The sequence below is a fragment of the Aotus nancymaae genome, unplaced genomic scaffold, assembly GCF_030222135.1.
Source record: "Aotus nancymaae isolate 86718 unplaced genomic scaffold, 86718_ANA_hifiasm-v0.15.2.pri h1tg000011l, whole genome shotgun sequence".
Classification (NCBI taxonomy): domain Eukaryota; kingdom Metazoa; phylum Chordata; class Mammalia; order Primates; family Aotidae; genus Aotus; species Aotus nancymaae.
This window is the reverse complement of record NW_026988422.1, coordinates 77,463,923-77,479,489: the sequence shown is the minus strand read 5'-3', so window position 1 is coordinate 77,479,489 and position 15,567 is coordinate 77,463,923. Positions and strand designations below refer to the sequence as shown.

The following is a 15,567-nucleotide window of genomic DNA, read 5'->3' as shown; positions in this document are numbered from 1 at the left end:
CTTTCATTATACCTTCTGGTGTAATAGTGTTTGACCATGTACATATTGAAATATAAACTATTTTATTACAAGTAATTTTATTTCTCTTCTGTTTGGGTAATACCTTGTGTGCAACTATAATAGATGATATCTATGAATTTCATTTCAGGATGCTAGAAAGCATTACAAAGTATTTTTAATCTTCACAAAAAAAATGTGTAGCCCTGGATTAACAATTCTGATACTGCTGTGCACAGATTTTAAATCAAATAATAGATTTATAAGATTGAAACAGTGTGCTATTGTTGCCAAAAGAGATAGCTTTTGGAACACAACAGAAAATATCCAAACAGATATACTGGTATATATACCAGCCAGTGAGTTTTGAATATAAGGAGGGGATATCAAATCAACGATTTGATTTGATAACAGTAGTGGAGCAACTGGCTACGACATTTCTGAATATGTAAAGCACTATACGTACCAATCTAAATTCCAGATGGATTAAAGTAAATCTTAAATAGCAAACCCCCAGAAGAACCTAAAGAAAATACAAGTGACAGTGTACTGCATAGCTAGTAGAAATGGCCTTTTCTAAAGACAAAAAGAATAAAGTAAAATATTGGTAAGTTTGCATAAATATTAAACACTTTTCTATGAAAAAAAAAAACACCAAAAAGGCAGGGATGAACTAGAAATAAAAATTTGCAACATCTATAAGAATGGATGAAGATAATTAATATATCTTTAATTCCTATACATCAATAAGGAAAAAAATGCTTCAGTAGAACAAAGGTCCAAGAATATGAGAAGATAACTCACAAAATAAGGAGGACATGAGGCTAATAAACTTAAAAATACTTTAGTCTCACTAGTGGTAAAGGGAAATGTATATTAAAAGAAGTCGCATATTAAATCAACAAAGGGTTTTTGCTGTTGTTTCTTTTCTTAATGACAAAGTTAATTGTTAGTGAAGAGCAGAAAAAATAGATCCTCCTACAAACTTCTGGGAAAATGTAAACTGATGGCAATATTTTTGGACGTCAACATAACAACATAGATACTAGGTGCTATTAAAAAAAATGCATAGTTTCTGGCCCAGCAGTTCCACCTCTAGGAATATACAGAAAATACCTGTGCCTCATAATGATAGCGCTTCATGCTAAGATAACTTATCAGAGCAAAAATTAGAAAGACTTTAAACCCTTAAAAGGGGGCCTGTTACGTTGAATCCACTGGGATGGAATATTTAATGACAGTTCAGTATCATGTTAAAGTTCTGGAAAAGGCAAATGTGCAGGGATGGGATGGTTGCCAGGAGCGGGGACGGGGTGACTCCAAAAGAGCCTGAGAGAATTTGGTGGAGGAGGGGCCGGCATGTAAAAAACGGTCGGTATCAGAGCTGTCAAAGTCACCCAGACCCACAGAAGTGTACACTAAAAGGGTGAATTTTACCTTGTGTAAAGGACAAACACCTCAATAAACTTGACTTTTTTAAAATCTTGCTGAAGACTATTAAACAGCCTGGGTAAATCTAAATGATTGATTAGCTAAAGTGAGTAATTTGCAAAGCGGAGTGTGACGGGAACTTGGCAGGTGGTGGAGGGAGTGTTTACATATTCAGGCTGGAAGGAAAAATGCCAGAATGTCTTATGTTAGTGTCTCTCTGGAGGTGAAATTAAACACCGTTTTTCTCCTTGTATCTTGTTCGTTATTGTGTTGTTTTTGGTTTTTTTGTTTTGAGTTTTTGGTTTTTTCCTTTTTTTTTTTTTTTTTTTTTTTTTTTTTGCAGTTTTGTTATTGGCGGGTTGGAGTCGCGGGCGGTGTTACAGCAGTTTGGGAGCACGGCCCACTGGCTACGGCTTCTAGGTTCTTCCCAGCGCTCTTCTCTTCGGTAGATCTGCCGAGCCGGGGCGGGCCAGCCGGGAGCGGAGGCGGCGCCCGGGCGAGCGCGGCGTGGGGAGGGCGGGGCCTGCGTCTTGCTAGGCATCGAGTGTGGGCGTATCCCTGTTGGATGGAGGGGGAAGGAACACCCCAAGAACGTTGTCATTTCCTGGGCCGAGTTGGAACCCGGACGGCCTCGCCATGATGAGTGAGTCTTGCTTCCCCAGGGGGCGGGCAGGCTGGGAGCGGAGCAGGCCTTCCCGACCCCAGCCCTGGAAGGGACGGGAAATAGCTTGGTTCCCCGATTCCATTAACCAGCTGACTACTGACACCCTCCCTCTCCCTCCCTTTCCTTCTCTCTCTCTTCCTTCTCCCCTCTCCCCTCTGCCTTCCCCTGGCACGCACTCTCTCTAGAACAGGCAGCTGCTGCTGCAGTGGGAGGAGGTAAGTTACCTGGATCGATCGCTTCTGTCTCTGGGCCCTCACCTAGCCTGGTCCGGGGGTGCTGAGAGACCGCAGAGATGACGCGCTGAGCTCTCTCTCACCCCCTCACCCTCCGCTCCCGAAGCTGCCTGAGTGAACCATAGGGGAGAGTAGCATCAAGATACTCCAGGGAAAAGCTCACTCCCATTCCAGCCCCAGCTTCTCCTCTAGTCCTTATTTAGAATAAGCGTAGAAGGAAGATTTCGTTTGAAAGAGGATTTGCAGCTGAACTCCACATGGCTCTTTTCACATTTATGTTCAGACACACACACACACACACACACACACACACACACACACACAACTTGAGACCCAGTGAAGGGTATTGACTTTCATCTCATCACACAGCAAGTTAGAGACAAACCAGGGCTATGCCTGGCCTTCCTATGACATATTTGCCTCGCCTGGTTCCACACTCACCACCTCTTCTTCACCATGAGACCCCAAAGCTGCCATCTCCCTATTGCTAAAGCTGACAGTCCCCAGAAACTGTCAAGGAATTCCTAAGGGGAGGGTTCCCTTCTCCTGAGCCCATCTCTGCACCCAGCCCACCCAGCTTCTCTCTCCCGAGCCCACCCAGCTTCTCTCTCCCCACAGCCTTGGCAGTGGGGGCTGTGCCTGTCGTGCTCAGTGCCATGGGCTTCACTGGGGCAGGAATCGCCGCATCCTCCATAGCGGCCAAGATGATGTCTGCAGCAGCCATCGCCAACGGGGGTGGGATTTCTGCGGGGAGCCTGGTGGCTACTCTGCAGTCGGTGGGTAAGTGTCCCGGACAGACCACCAGAGCTGGGAAAAGATACAGCCTGAGGCTGAGCCTGAGGGAGGCCTTCTCCTCGCCCTGCAGTTCTGTCACCCTCAGCTTCCTGTGCCTTCAGTCTCTCCCTCACTGTCCCCTCTTCTGGCTCCTTCTGAGTGAGGTTTGGGGTGGGAGTGGAGGGGTGATGGGGTGCTGGGGTGCTGGGGTGCTGGGTAGGGAGAAGAGGAAGGGAACCCAGGCCAAAAGTGATGCCTGGGCTCTTTCACCTGGGTGACCTGGGCAAGGTCCCCTGCCCTCTCTGGGCCTCAGTGGCCTCCTGTGTAAAGTGAGCACCCTGTAGCTCTTGGGGTCTGTCTGTGAATGACTCTCCGCCTCTCAGTTTCCATGAATTCACCCCTGACTTCTCTTTTAGCTGCCTCTAGCAGACTACCCAAAGCAGGGCCCCGGGGTTTTCAGGACATGAAGGGGGGATCTGGGCAGGATTTCTGGGTCACTGCCCGTCCCCTGTGCTCATTCATTCTCTGTCTCCTCCCCAGGGGCAGCCGGACTCTCCACGTCATCCAACGTCCTCCTGGCCTCTGTTGGGTCAGTGATGGGGGCCTACCTGGGGGGAAGCAGACCCCCAACTGAACCCAAGGCTTAAGGAGATGAGGCAAGAGAAAATGTATCCCAACGTGAAACTCCAAAACCCCCACTCAAGTCAGAGGAATGTGAGGAATAAAGGTCACGTGCAGATGCGCCTCACTGTGTTTGCTTCTTGCAGCTGTGTTTGGAGTTCTGAGCTGGAGGTTGCCAGTCCTCCCCGCCTCCCAGCCTGCCTTGTCACGGAGGGGCAGAGGGAGGGCTTAACCATCGGTAAGCAGAAGGCTTTGGTTGGTCTCAGCCTTACAAGGATGGGCTGTATGACCCAGGGCCATTCATGGGCCTTCTGTGGGCCTCAATTTCCCCCTTATTCAATGTTGGCACTGTCACAGGTTCCTGCTGGGAGCAGGTGAGGGGTAGCCAGGGCACTTCAGGAGCCACTGACCGCAGAGCCCTCTGTTCTTCTTCATTAATGACACTAGACACCCAGAATGAGCAAGACACAACCTTCCCTTGCCCAACCTCAGAGTCTTGTCAGAGGCCGACAAGCAAGCCAGCAGAAAAAGATAGTGCCAAGTGTTACATTTGGGCTCTGGGCACTTTGAGGGGAGGAGGCTGAGTCAGGAATGGTCACCAAACGGTGTCTGGAAGATTGAAGGAGAGGCTGAGTTCATGCATGAAGACCTGGAGCCCTGACCACACCCTCGTTGTGTTAGTCTGTTTTGGGTTGCAATAAAGGAATACCTGACACTGGGTAATTTAAAAGAAAAGAGGCCAGGCACAGTGGCTCACGCCTGTAATCCCAACACTTTGGGAGGCCGAGGTGGGCAGATCATGAAGTCAGGAGTTCAAGACCAGATGGGCCAACATAGTGAAACCCCATCTCTACTAAAAATACAAAACAATCAGCCAGGCGTGGTGGCGGGCACCTGTAATCCCAGCTACTCATGAGGCTGAGGCAGGAGAATCGCTTGAACACAGGAGACGGAGGTTGCAGTGAGTCAAGATGGTGCCGGTGCACTCCAGCAGGGGCGACCATGTGAGACTCCATCTGAAAAAAAGAAAGAAAGAAAAGCGGCCTATGTGGCCCACAGTTCTGCAGACTGTACAAGAAGCATGGTGCCGGCATTTACTTCTGGTGGGAGCCTCGGGAAGCTTACAATTGCAGAAGGGGAAGGAGGAGCAGGTGTGTCACATGACGAGAGGGAGCAAGGGAGATGCCAGGCTATTCTAAGCAGCTAGGTCTCTTGTGAACAAATTGAATGAAAACTCACTCCTTACTGTGGGGAGGGCACCAAGTCATTCACGAGGAATCTGCCTCTATGACCCAAACACTAGGCCCCACTTCCAACTCTGGGAATCACATTTTAACATGAGTCTTGGAGGAGACAAACATCCAGACTCTATCAGTCACCTAAAGACTCCAGCCTTCGTTCATGTGATGGGTGCTAGAGTGGATGGGAGGGGTCCACATGGAGCCCCAGGAGACTGATGTCAGGAGAAACTGGGCACTTGCCCGAACAAAAGTGACGCAGACCATTATATTCAGTGCAGTGATAGACTCCAGCTAGCAGGGGAGGAGTCAGAGAAGGTAGGGATCTGTTCTCATATCTGGGGAGGCTTCCTGGAAGAGGAGGCAAAAGGCCTGGGCCTTGAAAGGTGAATGGAAGTCTGACAGAGGAGGAGGGAGGCAAAGGGAAAGGTGTCCCAGGAGGAAGTAAGTCCCAGCTGCTCAGTGAGAGAACTGGAGAGGGATACGTAATTGGGCCTTTTCCATGGCAGCGTGGGTGGAAGGCAGTAGCTTCAAGAAGCCATCAAGAGAAAGGGGACCTCCGATGGAGACCATCAGAGACAGGAGGGAACTTCTAAGCATAGAGGTTTTACAGGGAGGCAGGTCTGGTCTGGATGACCCCCAGCTGTCCTTCTGCCCCCATGCGTTTTAGGTTCCCTGTGCCAAGGCACGTGCATCGTCTGCTGCTCCTGAAACTCCCCTTTGCCCAGGCTGGAGTGCAGTGGCACAATTATGGCTCACTGCAGCCTCAACCTCCTGGCTCAAGTGATTCTCCCACATCTGCCTCCTGAGTAATTGGGACAACAGGTGTGCACCACCATGCCTGGCTAAATGTTTGTGGGTTTTTTTTTTTTTTTTTTTTGTAGTGATGGAATTTCATCATGTTTGAGACCAGCCTAGGCTCAAGGGATCCCTCTGATCTCCCAAAGTGCAGAGATTGCAGGCATGAGCTTCCTTGCCCAGCTGATAATCTCCTTTTTGCCATTCACGGACCAAAATCACAGGAGTGATAGCGCAACGTGTTCAGAAGCTTCGCCAACACCCAGAGAGGAGGGGATTATGCCAGGGAGGTCATTGGGCACCATTCTTAGAATTCAGCCTGCCACAAAGGCCAAGCTGAGGAGTCAGAGGTAAAGAATCAGGTGAGAGTCATGCAGCTGAGGTGGGGTGAGGAGCTGGCTGCCAGAATGGAAACAAGCCCTGGGAACTGGAAGGCCTCGCCTTCATGAGGGGGACAAGGTAGGAGGTCATGACCCACACCTAGAATAATGGATGCTCCGAGGTGATCTGCCTTACAGGACTGTTTACTGAGCTTCAGCTGGGATGCAGGCTCATCCATCCTCCCAAACCCAGGTCAGACCTGTTTTCCTTTCGGAGGGGCTCGGATTTCTAGTTAATGCAGGGGGTTTACCTTTCACTTCAATGAGGGTCTTCCAATGTTCTAATGAGTGCCCTAACATCGAGGGAATTCTCTGGGGAATGTGTACATTTTGTGGGGAGAAGTTTCACAGCTTTTTTCAGATTCCCCAAGGCATCAAAGAAAGGGGAAGGTGGAGGAAAAGAATCACATATTGAAAGAACACCCTGAGAAGGTTAATTCCTACGGCTGGATAGAAACCATGCTTCATTGACCCGGTTAAGAGACGTGGATGAGTTGTTGAATGTTTTTGAAATGTCTGTAGCACTCGACTCACAGTTTTGCTTCCCTTTGGAAACCTAGGGTGGGGTGCACAGGGTTGTAGTGTCTGTGGTCACTGCACAGTTGAAAACCCTTCAGTGCCTCTCCAAAGTCCTCAGGATAAAATCCACACTCCCCTTCCTTGACATGCCTCTGGCCCCTCAAGGCATGGGCTGGCCCCTGGCTCAGCACTTACCGGAGGTCAGTGCCCATGGTCATCTGCCTGTGGGTCCATCCCTTCAGCTCACTGTGAGGGCTGTCTAGGCAAAGACCAAGCTGTGCCCCTTCTCTTCCTTGGGGTCCAGCCCCGTGCGTGGACCACAGCATGTGCTCATAGACGGTGTGGAAAGAAGGAGCAAAACAACGTATGAACGAATTCCTGATACTCTGGGGCAGAACACATTGCAGCGATGAGAAGTGTCTGCGAGGCCTTGTTCTGGTTAGGGAAGGACATTTCAGGACCAGGAACCTAAGGAAGAAAGGTCAGCACCCTGACAAATTAAACTTTCCTATTGGCTATTGGGGGAAAAGGGCCAGGGCCAGGGCAGTGGAGTCCGGGACGACTTGGGACATTCATGTTGAGACGGGTCAGTGACATATCTGAGTCTAAGCCAACCACTCGGGAAACAGCCACTGGATTTGCAGAGGGTGGGGGCGGGGTACGTGTGCAAAGATGTGAGGCTCTGGCTTTGGGGTAAGTGGCTAAAAACAGGCCGTTCGCACCCCGCCACCCCTCGCTTCCCCCCTCGCCCCTCACTTCCCCCCTTGCCCCTCACTTCCCCCACCGCCCCTCACTTCCCCCAACAGCCTCTCGCTTCCCCCGCCCCTCGCTTCCCCCACCAGCCCCTCGCTTCCCCACCAGCCCCTCGCTTCCCCACCGCCCCTCGCTTCCCCCTCCCCGCCCCTCGCTTCCCCCCCGCCCCTCGCTTCTCCCCCCGCCCCTCTCTTCCCCCACGGCTTTCCCAGCTCTCGAGTCCTCATGGGAGCTGAGCCAAACAGAGACCCTGGCTGGGATCTTGAAGGCCGCTTAGTTCAACTGCCCATTTAGAGGGGGGCAAACAGACTTGGAGAGGAGGCGACCTGCCAGGGTTACCTACAGAGTCAGTAGCAGGGTAGCAACAGCTTGTCTTCAAATTTAGATTCATTTCGGTTCATCACATCCCAAGTTTTTGTGATGACAGTAAGGGGAAAGACAATTGAGCCCTAACATGCCCCTTCCCCACCCCAAGTATCACTCCGGGCCTGCCCCACAGCCAGCGAGAGGAAAAGCTTCTGGGAAGAGTTGCAACAATCCATCTCGTTTTCTTATTTTCCTCAGGGGGTGCAGAATTTGGTATATTTCACCCCAGGTGTATTTGCTATAGTTGGCTCCTCACTGGGTCAGGACGGCTGGGCACCTTCTCTCCTGGCACGGTTCTTTTCGCTGCAGGGCGAGGGCAGAGAGCTGGAAGAAGTTCACAAGGCGAGCCGCCACGGCAGACCCAGTGGAGCCCAGGATTAACTTGGTCAACCTGGAAAGCCCAGTTGCTCCTGGGAAGGAGAGGGTGAACACAGTGGGGCATGCCTGTCACGGAAGCTCTATGGGACAGGACTGTGGGGGAAGAGACTCCAGTGACCCTCAGGAGGGCCTGAGGCCCAGAGACCCCACCCAGTTCCCCTCGTGTTTCCCAGCACCCTCGGGTGTTTGTTCTGGGTGAGGCTGCTGCAGGCATGAACTCTTGTGGTAAATTCCAGAGCTGGAAGCAGCCTCGCTATTCAGGGAAGGAGGCTGCACCCCAGAGGGGAGGAGACCCCCAGGTAACCCAGCAAGTGTGCTTCAGGATGAGTATTCCTGAGCCTGCTGTTCCTGGCCGAGGCTCTTTCCCTCCCTCCCCATCTCCCGCAGGGCTGCTAGCTCATCAGAGAAATCCTGAGAAAATGGTAGAGAGAGACAGAGGAACAGAGAGATTGAGGCCCATGGGGTTGAGCTCAGGACTGGGCCCTTGGAGGCTCTTGCTCTCATCGCCCTCCCCAGCAAGCCCTGCCAGGATGCTTGCCCAGTGACTGCAGAGTGCCCACCAGGCTGCCCGAGGCAACTCCGCCCCCGTCGGCGATGGCCGCTGCGGACATCATCTTGGCTGCTATGGAGTTCTCGGCCATTCCCGCCCCAGTGAAGCCCCTGGCACCGAGCACCACAGGCACAGCCTGTACCGCTGTGGCTGCGGGGAAGAGGAGCTGGGTTGGTTCATAGGCTCAGGAGAAGGAACCCCCCCACATACACTGGGTCAGGCTTGGGGACCTCAGGGAATCTGGAGAAAGAGGTAAACTCTGAGCTTGGGAGACTACGGGCACGGCCAGTAGGCACGACTCGAGGGAAGCACAGCCAGGTGGGGAAGGTAGAGGAAAAGCTAGTGGGGTCACTGGGCACAGGGCTCTGGGCCAAGCTCTGAAAGGCAGCAGGACCTTCCTCGGGAAAGTCACTTGACCTCCCGACCTCAGTGTCTGCCTTAGTCAAATGCTGGAACAGGGGAGTGGTTTGCAAGTTTCTCATCCTTGCTTTCATCATTTGGGGAGCAGATCTCATCAGGGGAGCAGATCTTGCCCTGGAGATTATGTAAGAGGCACATTCAGAACAGCTCGAAGAGGCAGCTCTAGGCCTCCGTGGTGTTTCCACGGAGCACATCGGAAGCCACTAAATCAAGGGGAGCTGAGCCCCGGCATCTCTTTCTTGTCTACTGTGCTCAATCTCTATTGGTTCACCCTATGCAATCCTGATGATAGCCCTGAATGGGCATTACCAACCCTTTCCCTGGAGAGGAACAGGAGCTCAGAAGAGTTCAAAGACATGCCAGGGTCATTCAGTGAACGTTCTGCCAAGGGGAAATGGCCCCTGCCCGGCTGCCACCATGCCCTGCCCGCACACATTCCAGCTCCCAGTCTCCAGGCTCCCTGCTTCCAGCTTCCAGTGCCGTTATTTCTAGTTCCTTGTTTCATACGTAGCCCCTCATCCCACCTCCTCCCCTGACCACCCACGCAAAGGGAGCCTTGGCATGGACAAGGCCGGCTGCTCCCCAAGTCCACCTCCCTAGGGGCAGGTGGTTACTTGAGCCCCTTCCCCACAGACTCACCTCCAATCACAACTGTAGCAACCCTGGCTAGAAACCAAAAGAGCAGTCTGTGAGCAGATCCACGCCGGCCTCCCCTCCACTCTCTGAGCCAGCTGCCCATCTAGTGGGAGGGGCTGCCCCAGGTCGGGAGCCAGAAGAAGGGATGACTCCCTCTACCGCTGTTTCATTTCGGGAAGTGGAATTTCTGGAGAAGGCGAAGGTCACTGGGGGGTTTGACTCCAGTGCTTGTCCTGATTAATTTACATGGCCTTGACCTAGTTGGTTGGTTGGCTGATTGGGGGAAATCAGAAGTTCTCTTTTCTTCCTCCCAAGCCAGGTTTAGTTCAAATAAAAGGCAGAACAAAAATGAACACAATGTTCTAGATGTGGCTAGGAAGGCATGCTACTGTGACGTCCGTTCCCGGTAACACAGGATACTTGGCAATGGAATTTAGGGCTTGGTGGTTTGACCGGGACAGGGAGAAGTGAAGAGGATGGGTGTCATGCTTTCTGAGCACGGCTGTTAGCTCATCTGAAGCAGGGTCAGTGTTTATTAGTGAGGGATACCATGACTTTCTCTTATAGTCCAGAAAAACTCTTCAGATAGTAATAAGTCCTCATGGTAGAGAAAGATGTGCTTCATTTTGCACTGTGTGGCTGAAGTCAGGGCAAGCACTGTGGAATGCTTGAATGCCACTTGAGAGCAATGCTTGAATGAAATGACTTGAAAGCTTCTGATTCTTCAAGGCCCATGCTATTGCTCCCTCCTGCAGGAAGCCTTCCCAGATTCTTCCAATCAGAACTCATCCTTGCTCCTCCATGATTGGAGCCACTCACAGCACTGGGTTTGCATGGTTTGCTCCCCGACATGGTGAACCCCTGGGAAGCAGGCAGAGGTTCCACTCCCCAGCAGCCAGAGGGGCCAAAACTGTAATTTGGAACCAGGAGTTCTAAAGATAGCCAGATATGCAGAAGTGAGCTCAGCCAGCTCCCAGGGAGAGGCCTTAGAGTGATGGTAGAGGAAGTAAAGAGACACAGGTGTGAAGGCCAAACCCTGAGTGACCAGAAAGGCCACCTGGAGGGCTTATGAGCCCCAGGACTCAGGAATCAATAACCAGGTTAGAAGGTTCAGTTTTACTGGCAGGCAGGAGAGGTGATGCCAAGTTGCCTGGCAGCCTGGTAAACCTGGGTCCTGACACACAGAAGCCCTCAGGAACTGGCTGCTGTGTGTCTGGGGGCCTGCCTGTAGGCTCAGCTGATGGGCATTGATAGGGCAAAGGAGCCTGGCTTCTGCGCTATGCACCCTTCAGAACCTTCTCTGCCCTGAGACCTCCCTGCAACCTTCCCCCACTTCTATTAATACTTTTTTTTTGGAGACAGAGTCTTGCTCTGTCACCCAGGCTGGAGTGCAGTGGCACAATCTTGGCTCACTGCAACCTCTGCCTCCTGGATTCAAGCGATTCTCCTGCCTCAGCCTCCCAAGTAGCTGGGATTACAGGCATGCACCACCATGCCTGGCTAATTTTTGTATTTTTGGTAGAGACGGGGTGTCACCTGGCCAACAGGCCAGGCTGGTCTCAAACTCCTGACCTCAAGTGATTCCCCCCACCGCCTTGGCCTGTAGGTGTGAGGCACTGTGCCAGGCGTATTAATACTTCTTGTCATTGTTCATTATTCTACCTCCTGTTCCAAGCCCAGAAGCAGCACCCCCACGCCCTCCTGTCCTGCACAGAGCACTTGGACAATAATAAATTGTCCCTGTTGGTAAATAAGAGATAGTATTATCTTCTTACCTGCCTCTGGGGTTGTTACAAGAATTAAACAAATGGACAAACCTCAAGTGCTAGACTTCATGACTAGGACATAAAAGCGCTGGCTCAAATTGAGCTGTTATTATTTTAATTTTATGAATTGCCTGACCTTAAACTGAGAAGTCATCTGCATTTCTGACAAACAGAAAGGACTGCTGGGTGTGGCCCAGGCCCTCACTTGCTCATGACACCTCTCTGCACTGAGTTGGGGGTACACAGAGTGGTGTGTGTTGCCAAGGGCCAGTTACCTTCAAGTCGCAAAACAGTCAGGGTGCCAGTGAGGGACTCCAGCATGAAGGAGCTAACCTCCAGTGCCCCCAGCAAGGGTTTGAGGATAGATGTGTTGGGGCTCAGGGCAGCCGAGGATGACAGGGTCAGCAAAGGGTGAGTGCACAGGACTCAAATAGAGGGTAGAGGCTGGGGCAGGGTCAGAAGTCAGGGTAGGGGTCATTCAAGCCTATGCCATTTGTGCTGGTGGAGTTGGGAGAATCCCTGGATGTCCACGCAGGAGACAGAAAGGTAAAGGGCAGTGGATACATGCAGAGAAGCACTTGCCAGCAGGTAGAAGCCAGGATTAGATGCTCACTGAATAACATTGATGGATCTCAAGAATATGGTTCAGTGTGGGAAACAGCGATAGAATGGGATCTATAACACGCTCTCCTGCATGTCAATTACAATGCATGCAAACAAAACACAATACCTGTTCTGCAAAAATACATATGAAAACCAGACACACATCAAATCTATTACAAAGGTTGACTTTGAGGGAGGGGAATTAAGGGTGAAAAGGAAGACAAATGAGAATAAATAAATAAAACCAGAAAGAGATCTCACAGAAACCAGTGAAAAAAGTGGGCTAAAGAATTTTGTTAAAATCCGTACTCTGGATTGAGATCTCGTAGGGCGCAGGGGCCCTGTTGACAAGGGAAACTCCCAAAGGAGATGAATTCCGATGGTGAATTCGGGGGAAGGAAGAGCTGAAGAGAGTGGGACTCAGTGATAGATAGACAGTTTTGGGCTAGGCAGGAGGAGGTCTGGGCCGAGAGTCGGGGAGACCTGCGGGACACCCAGGGCTAGGCCTGCCCCTGGCCCCTTCCCAGATGGAAAGCCAGGGCAGACACCTGCTGTGGGAGGACAGGTCAGGGCAGCAAGACTGCAGGTGTTCCCCCTATTTTCTCTCCCACAGTTCCCTGGATGGGACCGCCACCTGCCACAGTCGCCTCCTCGCCCCCAGCAGCAGCCCCTCCCAGGAACACTCACCCACAGGCAAAGCTGCGGCACAGCCAGGGGCCACCCTGGCCACACCAGTCATTGCTCAGGTGAATTCCATGGCCTAGAGAGTAAGAGTTCCTCAACTTCAGCCAAAGGGATGGAGCTTTGAGGACGTGATGGGCACACAACGTGGCTTGCCTCCCACTGTCCTGAAAGACGTGAGGGGCTCCAGGGGCTAGGGAGGCTGCTGTAAGCTGTGGGGACAGCAGGCCTGGAAAGGAACCTGGGGTGAGGGAAGGAGGGATGTTGGGGAGTTGGGGCTACCAAAGGACGTGTGTTAGCCCAGGGTCCTGAGGGATGTTATTTCCCCTGGGGTGGCAGGGGGGTGCTGCTTTCTTCCTCCTGAAAGCCCCAGTGCCAACTTCTTAGACAGTTCTGGGACTTACTTATATCTCCACGGAGCAATTGAAAAGACACCAAAATTAGGAAATCAGAACCAATCACATTTTAAGGCGTATATGGCAGGTAAGGTAACTGTTCTTCTGTAATCTCCTCACTAATGTGAAAAAGATAGGACGCCCCCCCCCCACCCCCACCCATGTTACAGATGAGGAAACGCGGTCGGGCTCAGTGATTTGCTCCAGGTCAGGGGCTTTCCATAGCAAAGCAACACCCCATCTCTATACACACACACACACACACACACACACACACACACACACACGACAAATACTATATAATTCCACCAATCAGCAGTACCTAGAATAGTCAAATTCATAAAGACAGAATGTAGAATTCCCAGGGCAGGGGAAGGGGGCAGAGCAGATCTGTTTAATGGGGACAGAGATTCATTTTCACAAGATGAAAAAATTCTGGAGGTGTATCACAACAACGTGAATATGTATCTAACACTGCTGAACTGTACTTAAAAAATGGTGGCCGGGCAAGGTGGCTCACGCCTGTAATCCCAGCACTTTGGGAGGCTGAGGCAGGTGGATCACCTGAGGTCAAGAGTTGGAGAACAGCCTGACCAACATGGCGAAACCCCGTCTCTACCAAAGATACAAAAAAATTAGCCAGGCATGGTGGCAGACACCTGTAATCCCAGCTACTCAAGAGGCCAAGGCAGGAGAATTGCTTGAACCCAGAAGGCAGAGGTTGCAGAGAACTGAGACTGCACCACTGCACTCCAGCCTGGTGACAGAGCGATACTCCATCTCAAAAAAACATGGTCAAGATGGTAAATCTTATGAGTTTTTATCGCAATATTAAAGGGAGGGGGGTCCATGGAAAGAAACATATGAAATTGCAGCAGCACTTCACTTCTGAGCGTGGGATTGGGGGTGGAATGAGGGGCAAGGATGCTTATCAGAGATAAAGGGGCTTTAGCCTTACCTGTAGGAATTTAGGTTTTCAAGAGTAGAAGGTACTTCAAGATTTTCTTAAGTAGTTTAAATGCAATAAAACGCTAATTTTCATTAGAAAATAATATAATCCCATGCTGTAAAGTTAAAACTAAAAAGACAGTAACCTACTGTCCACTTGCCTTCAGGTCCAGTGTGCTGTTCCTTCACGGCTGGAGGGGTGAGAAGATAAGAAGACAGAGAGAGAAGCAGTGAACCTGGCTGGGAGCCTGCTTTAGTTCCCCCAAGCGTCCTCGAGGCCATGTTCCCTCAGAACATCACCCATGCTGCCCTTTCCAGACTCAATGTCCCTTACCCCCTTCTCTTCTTTGAAACAGAAACCTCCTCTCTCAGGTATAGGAGCTCCTGCCCTGACTATGAGTGCATCAGAGGCATGGGCTCTCCTAGCACTTTCTAAAGGTGAGCCCAGGTACGCTTAAACCAATCATCTCATCCCACCCATCCTTTGGGCCAAACTAATGGGTTTTAGGAATGAGTAAATGACTTCATTCAAGATAGCAGCATTAACATTTACTAGAGGTATTTGGGAAAGACGTTTCTTTGCTTTTCAGGAGAAAGTACATGAAAAAATGTTCTTTCTGGGAGACATGAATAAAGAAGGTAGCTTCCAGAGCCTGCTAACAGCTGTCTTGTAACCGTGAGAGCTGGCAGCCACCGGATGTAGCTCATGCCTCAGAAATGAAGAACAGAAGACAGGTCTTTGACATCCATGTTGTGCTGCTGAATCAAATCTTGCCTGAAGCATACTTTACCTTTGGACTTTTTCATTTAGTAAATCAATGAAGTCCCTTGAATTCTGAGCAAGGTGCTGTCAAGTTTCTAGTACTTACAACTATATAATCCTTAAGTAAAAAGCACTTACTCCAGGAAGTCTTTTCAGGTAGCTACAATTAGAATCAATCTCTGCCTTCTCTGTCCTATGAGCCATGTAGCCTGATCCTCTTCAGTGACTGTACACATTGTCTTATGTTGTCTTACCTGTGGCTGGATAAAAAGTGACCACACAATTTAGTGGCTTAAAAGAGTTATGTAACTCATGATTCTGTGGGTCAGCAATCTAGGCAGGTGGTTCTTCTGGTCTCAGCTGGGTCCCTCACCCATCTGCAGGCAGCTGCAGGTCGGCTTTTGCAGATCTTGCCTGGGCTCATTCCCACGTCTGGGGCCTTGTCTGGAATGAATGGGCCTTGTGTGCTTGTCCAGCCTGACTTGTTCTCATGGCAGTGACGGGGTCCAGGAGGTGCAGCAGAAGTCTGCAGGGTTTCTTAGGGACTAGGCTCAAGATTAGCACGCCATCACTTCCACCGCATTCTATCCGCCAGAGCAACTACCCAGGCCAGAAGAGATTCAAAGGGAGGGGAAGGAAACTCCTACTTCTTG

At 50.9% G+C, this 15,567-nt stretch overlaps 1 protein-coding gene, 1 long non-coding RNA gene and 1 other non-coding gene across 3 annotated transcripts; 2 read left to right on the top strand and 1 right to left on the bottom strand.

Moving 5' to 3' along the window:
• Positions 1 to 1,949: 1,949 nt before the first annotated feature.
• IFI27L2 (interferon alpha inducible protein 27 like 2) lies at positions 1,950 to 3,843 on the top strand. Its single transcript, XM_012458268.3, is given in 4 exon segments — positions 1,950 to 2,071; positions 2,278 to 2,307; positions 2,944 to 3,105; positions 3,640 to 3,843. Coding segments are annotated over 4 exon segments (384 nt in total). The 5' UTR covers positions 1,950 to 2,064; the 3' UTR covers positions 3,825 to 3,843.
• A 3,392-nt stretch (positions 3,844 to 7,235) lies between these two features.
• Positions 7,236 to 15,311, top strand: LOC110567312 (uncharacterized). Its single transcript, XR_002477758.2, has 3 exons — positions 7,236 to 7,348; positions 12,741 to 12,873; positions 14,319 to 15,311. It is a non-coding gene; the product is annotated as an uncharacterized LOC110567312 (long non-coding RNA).
• LOC105721262 (uncharacterized) lies at positions 7,937 to 11,115 on the bottom strand. The gene is made up of 2 exons (XR_002477759.2): positions 9,762 to 11,115; positions 7,937 to 8,184 (listed from the first exon to the last, which is right to left on the bottom strand). It is a non-coding gene; the product is annotated as an uncharacterized LOC105721262 (transcript).
• Positions 15,312 to 15,567: the final 256 nt, after the last annotated feature.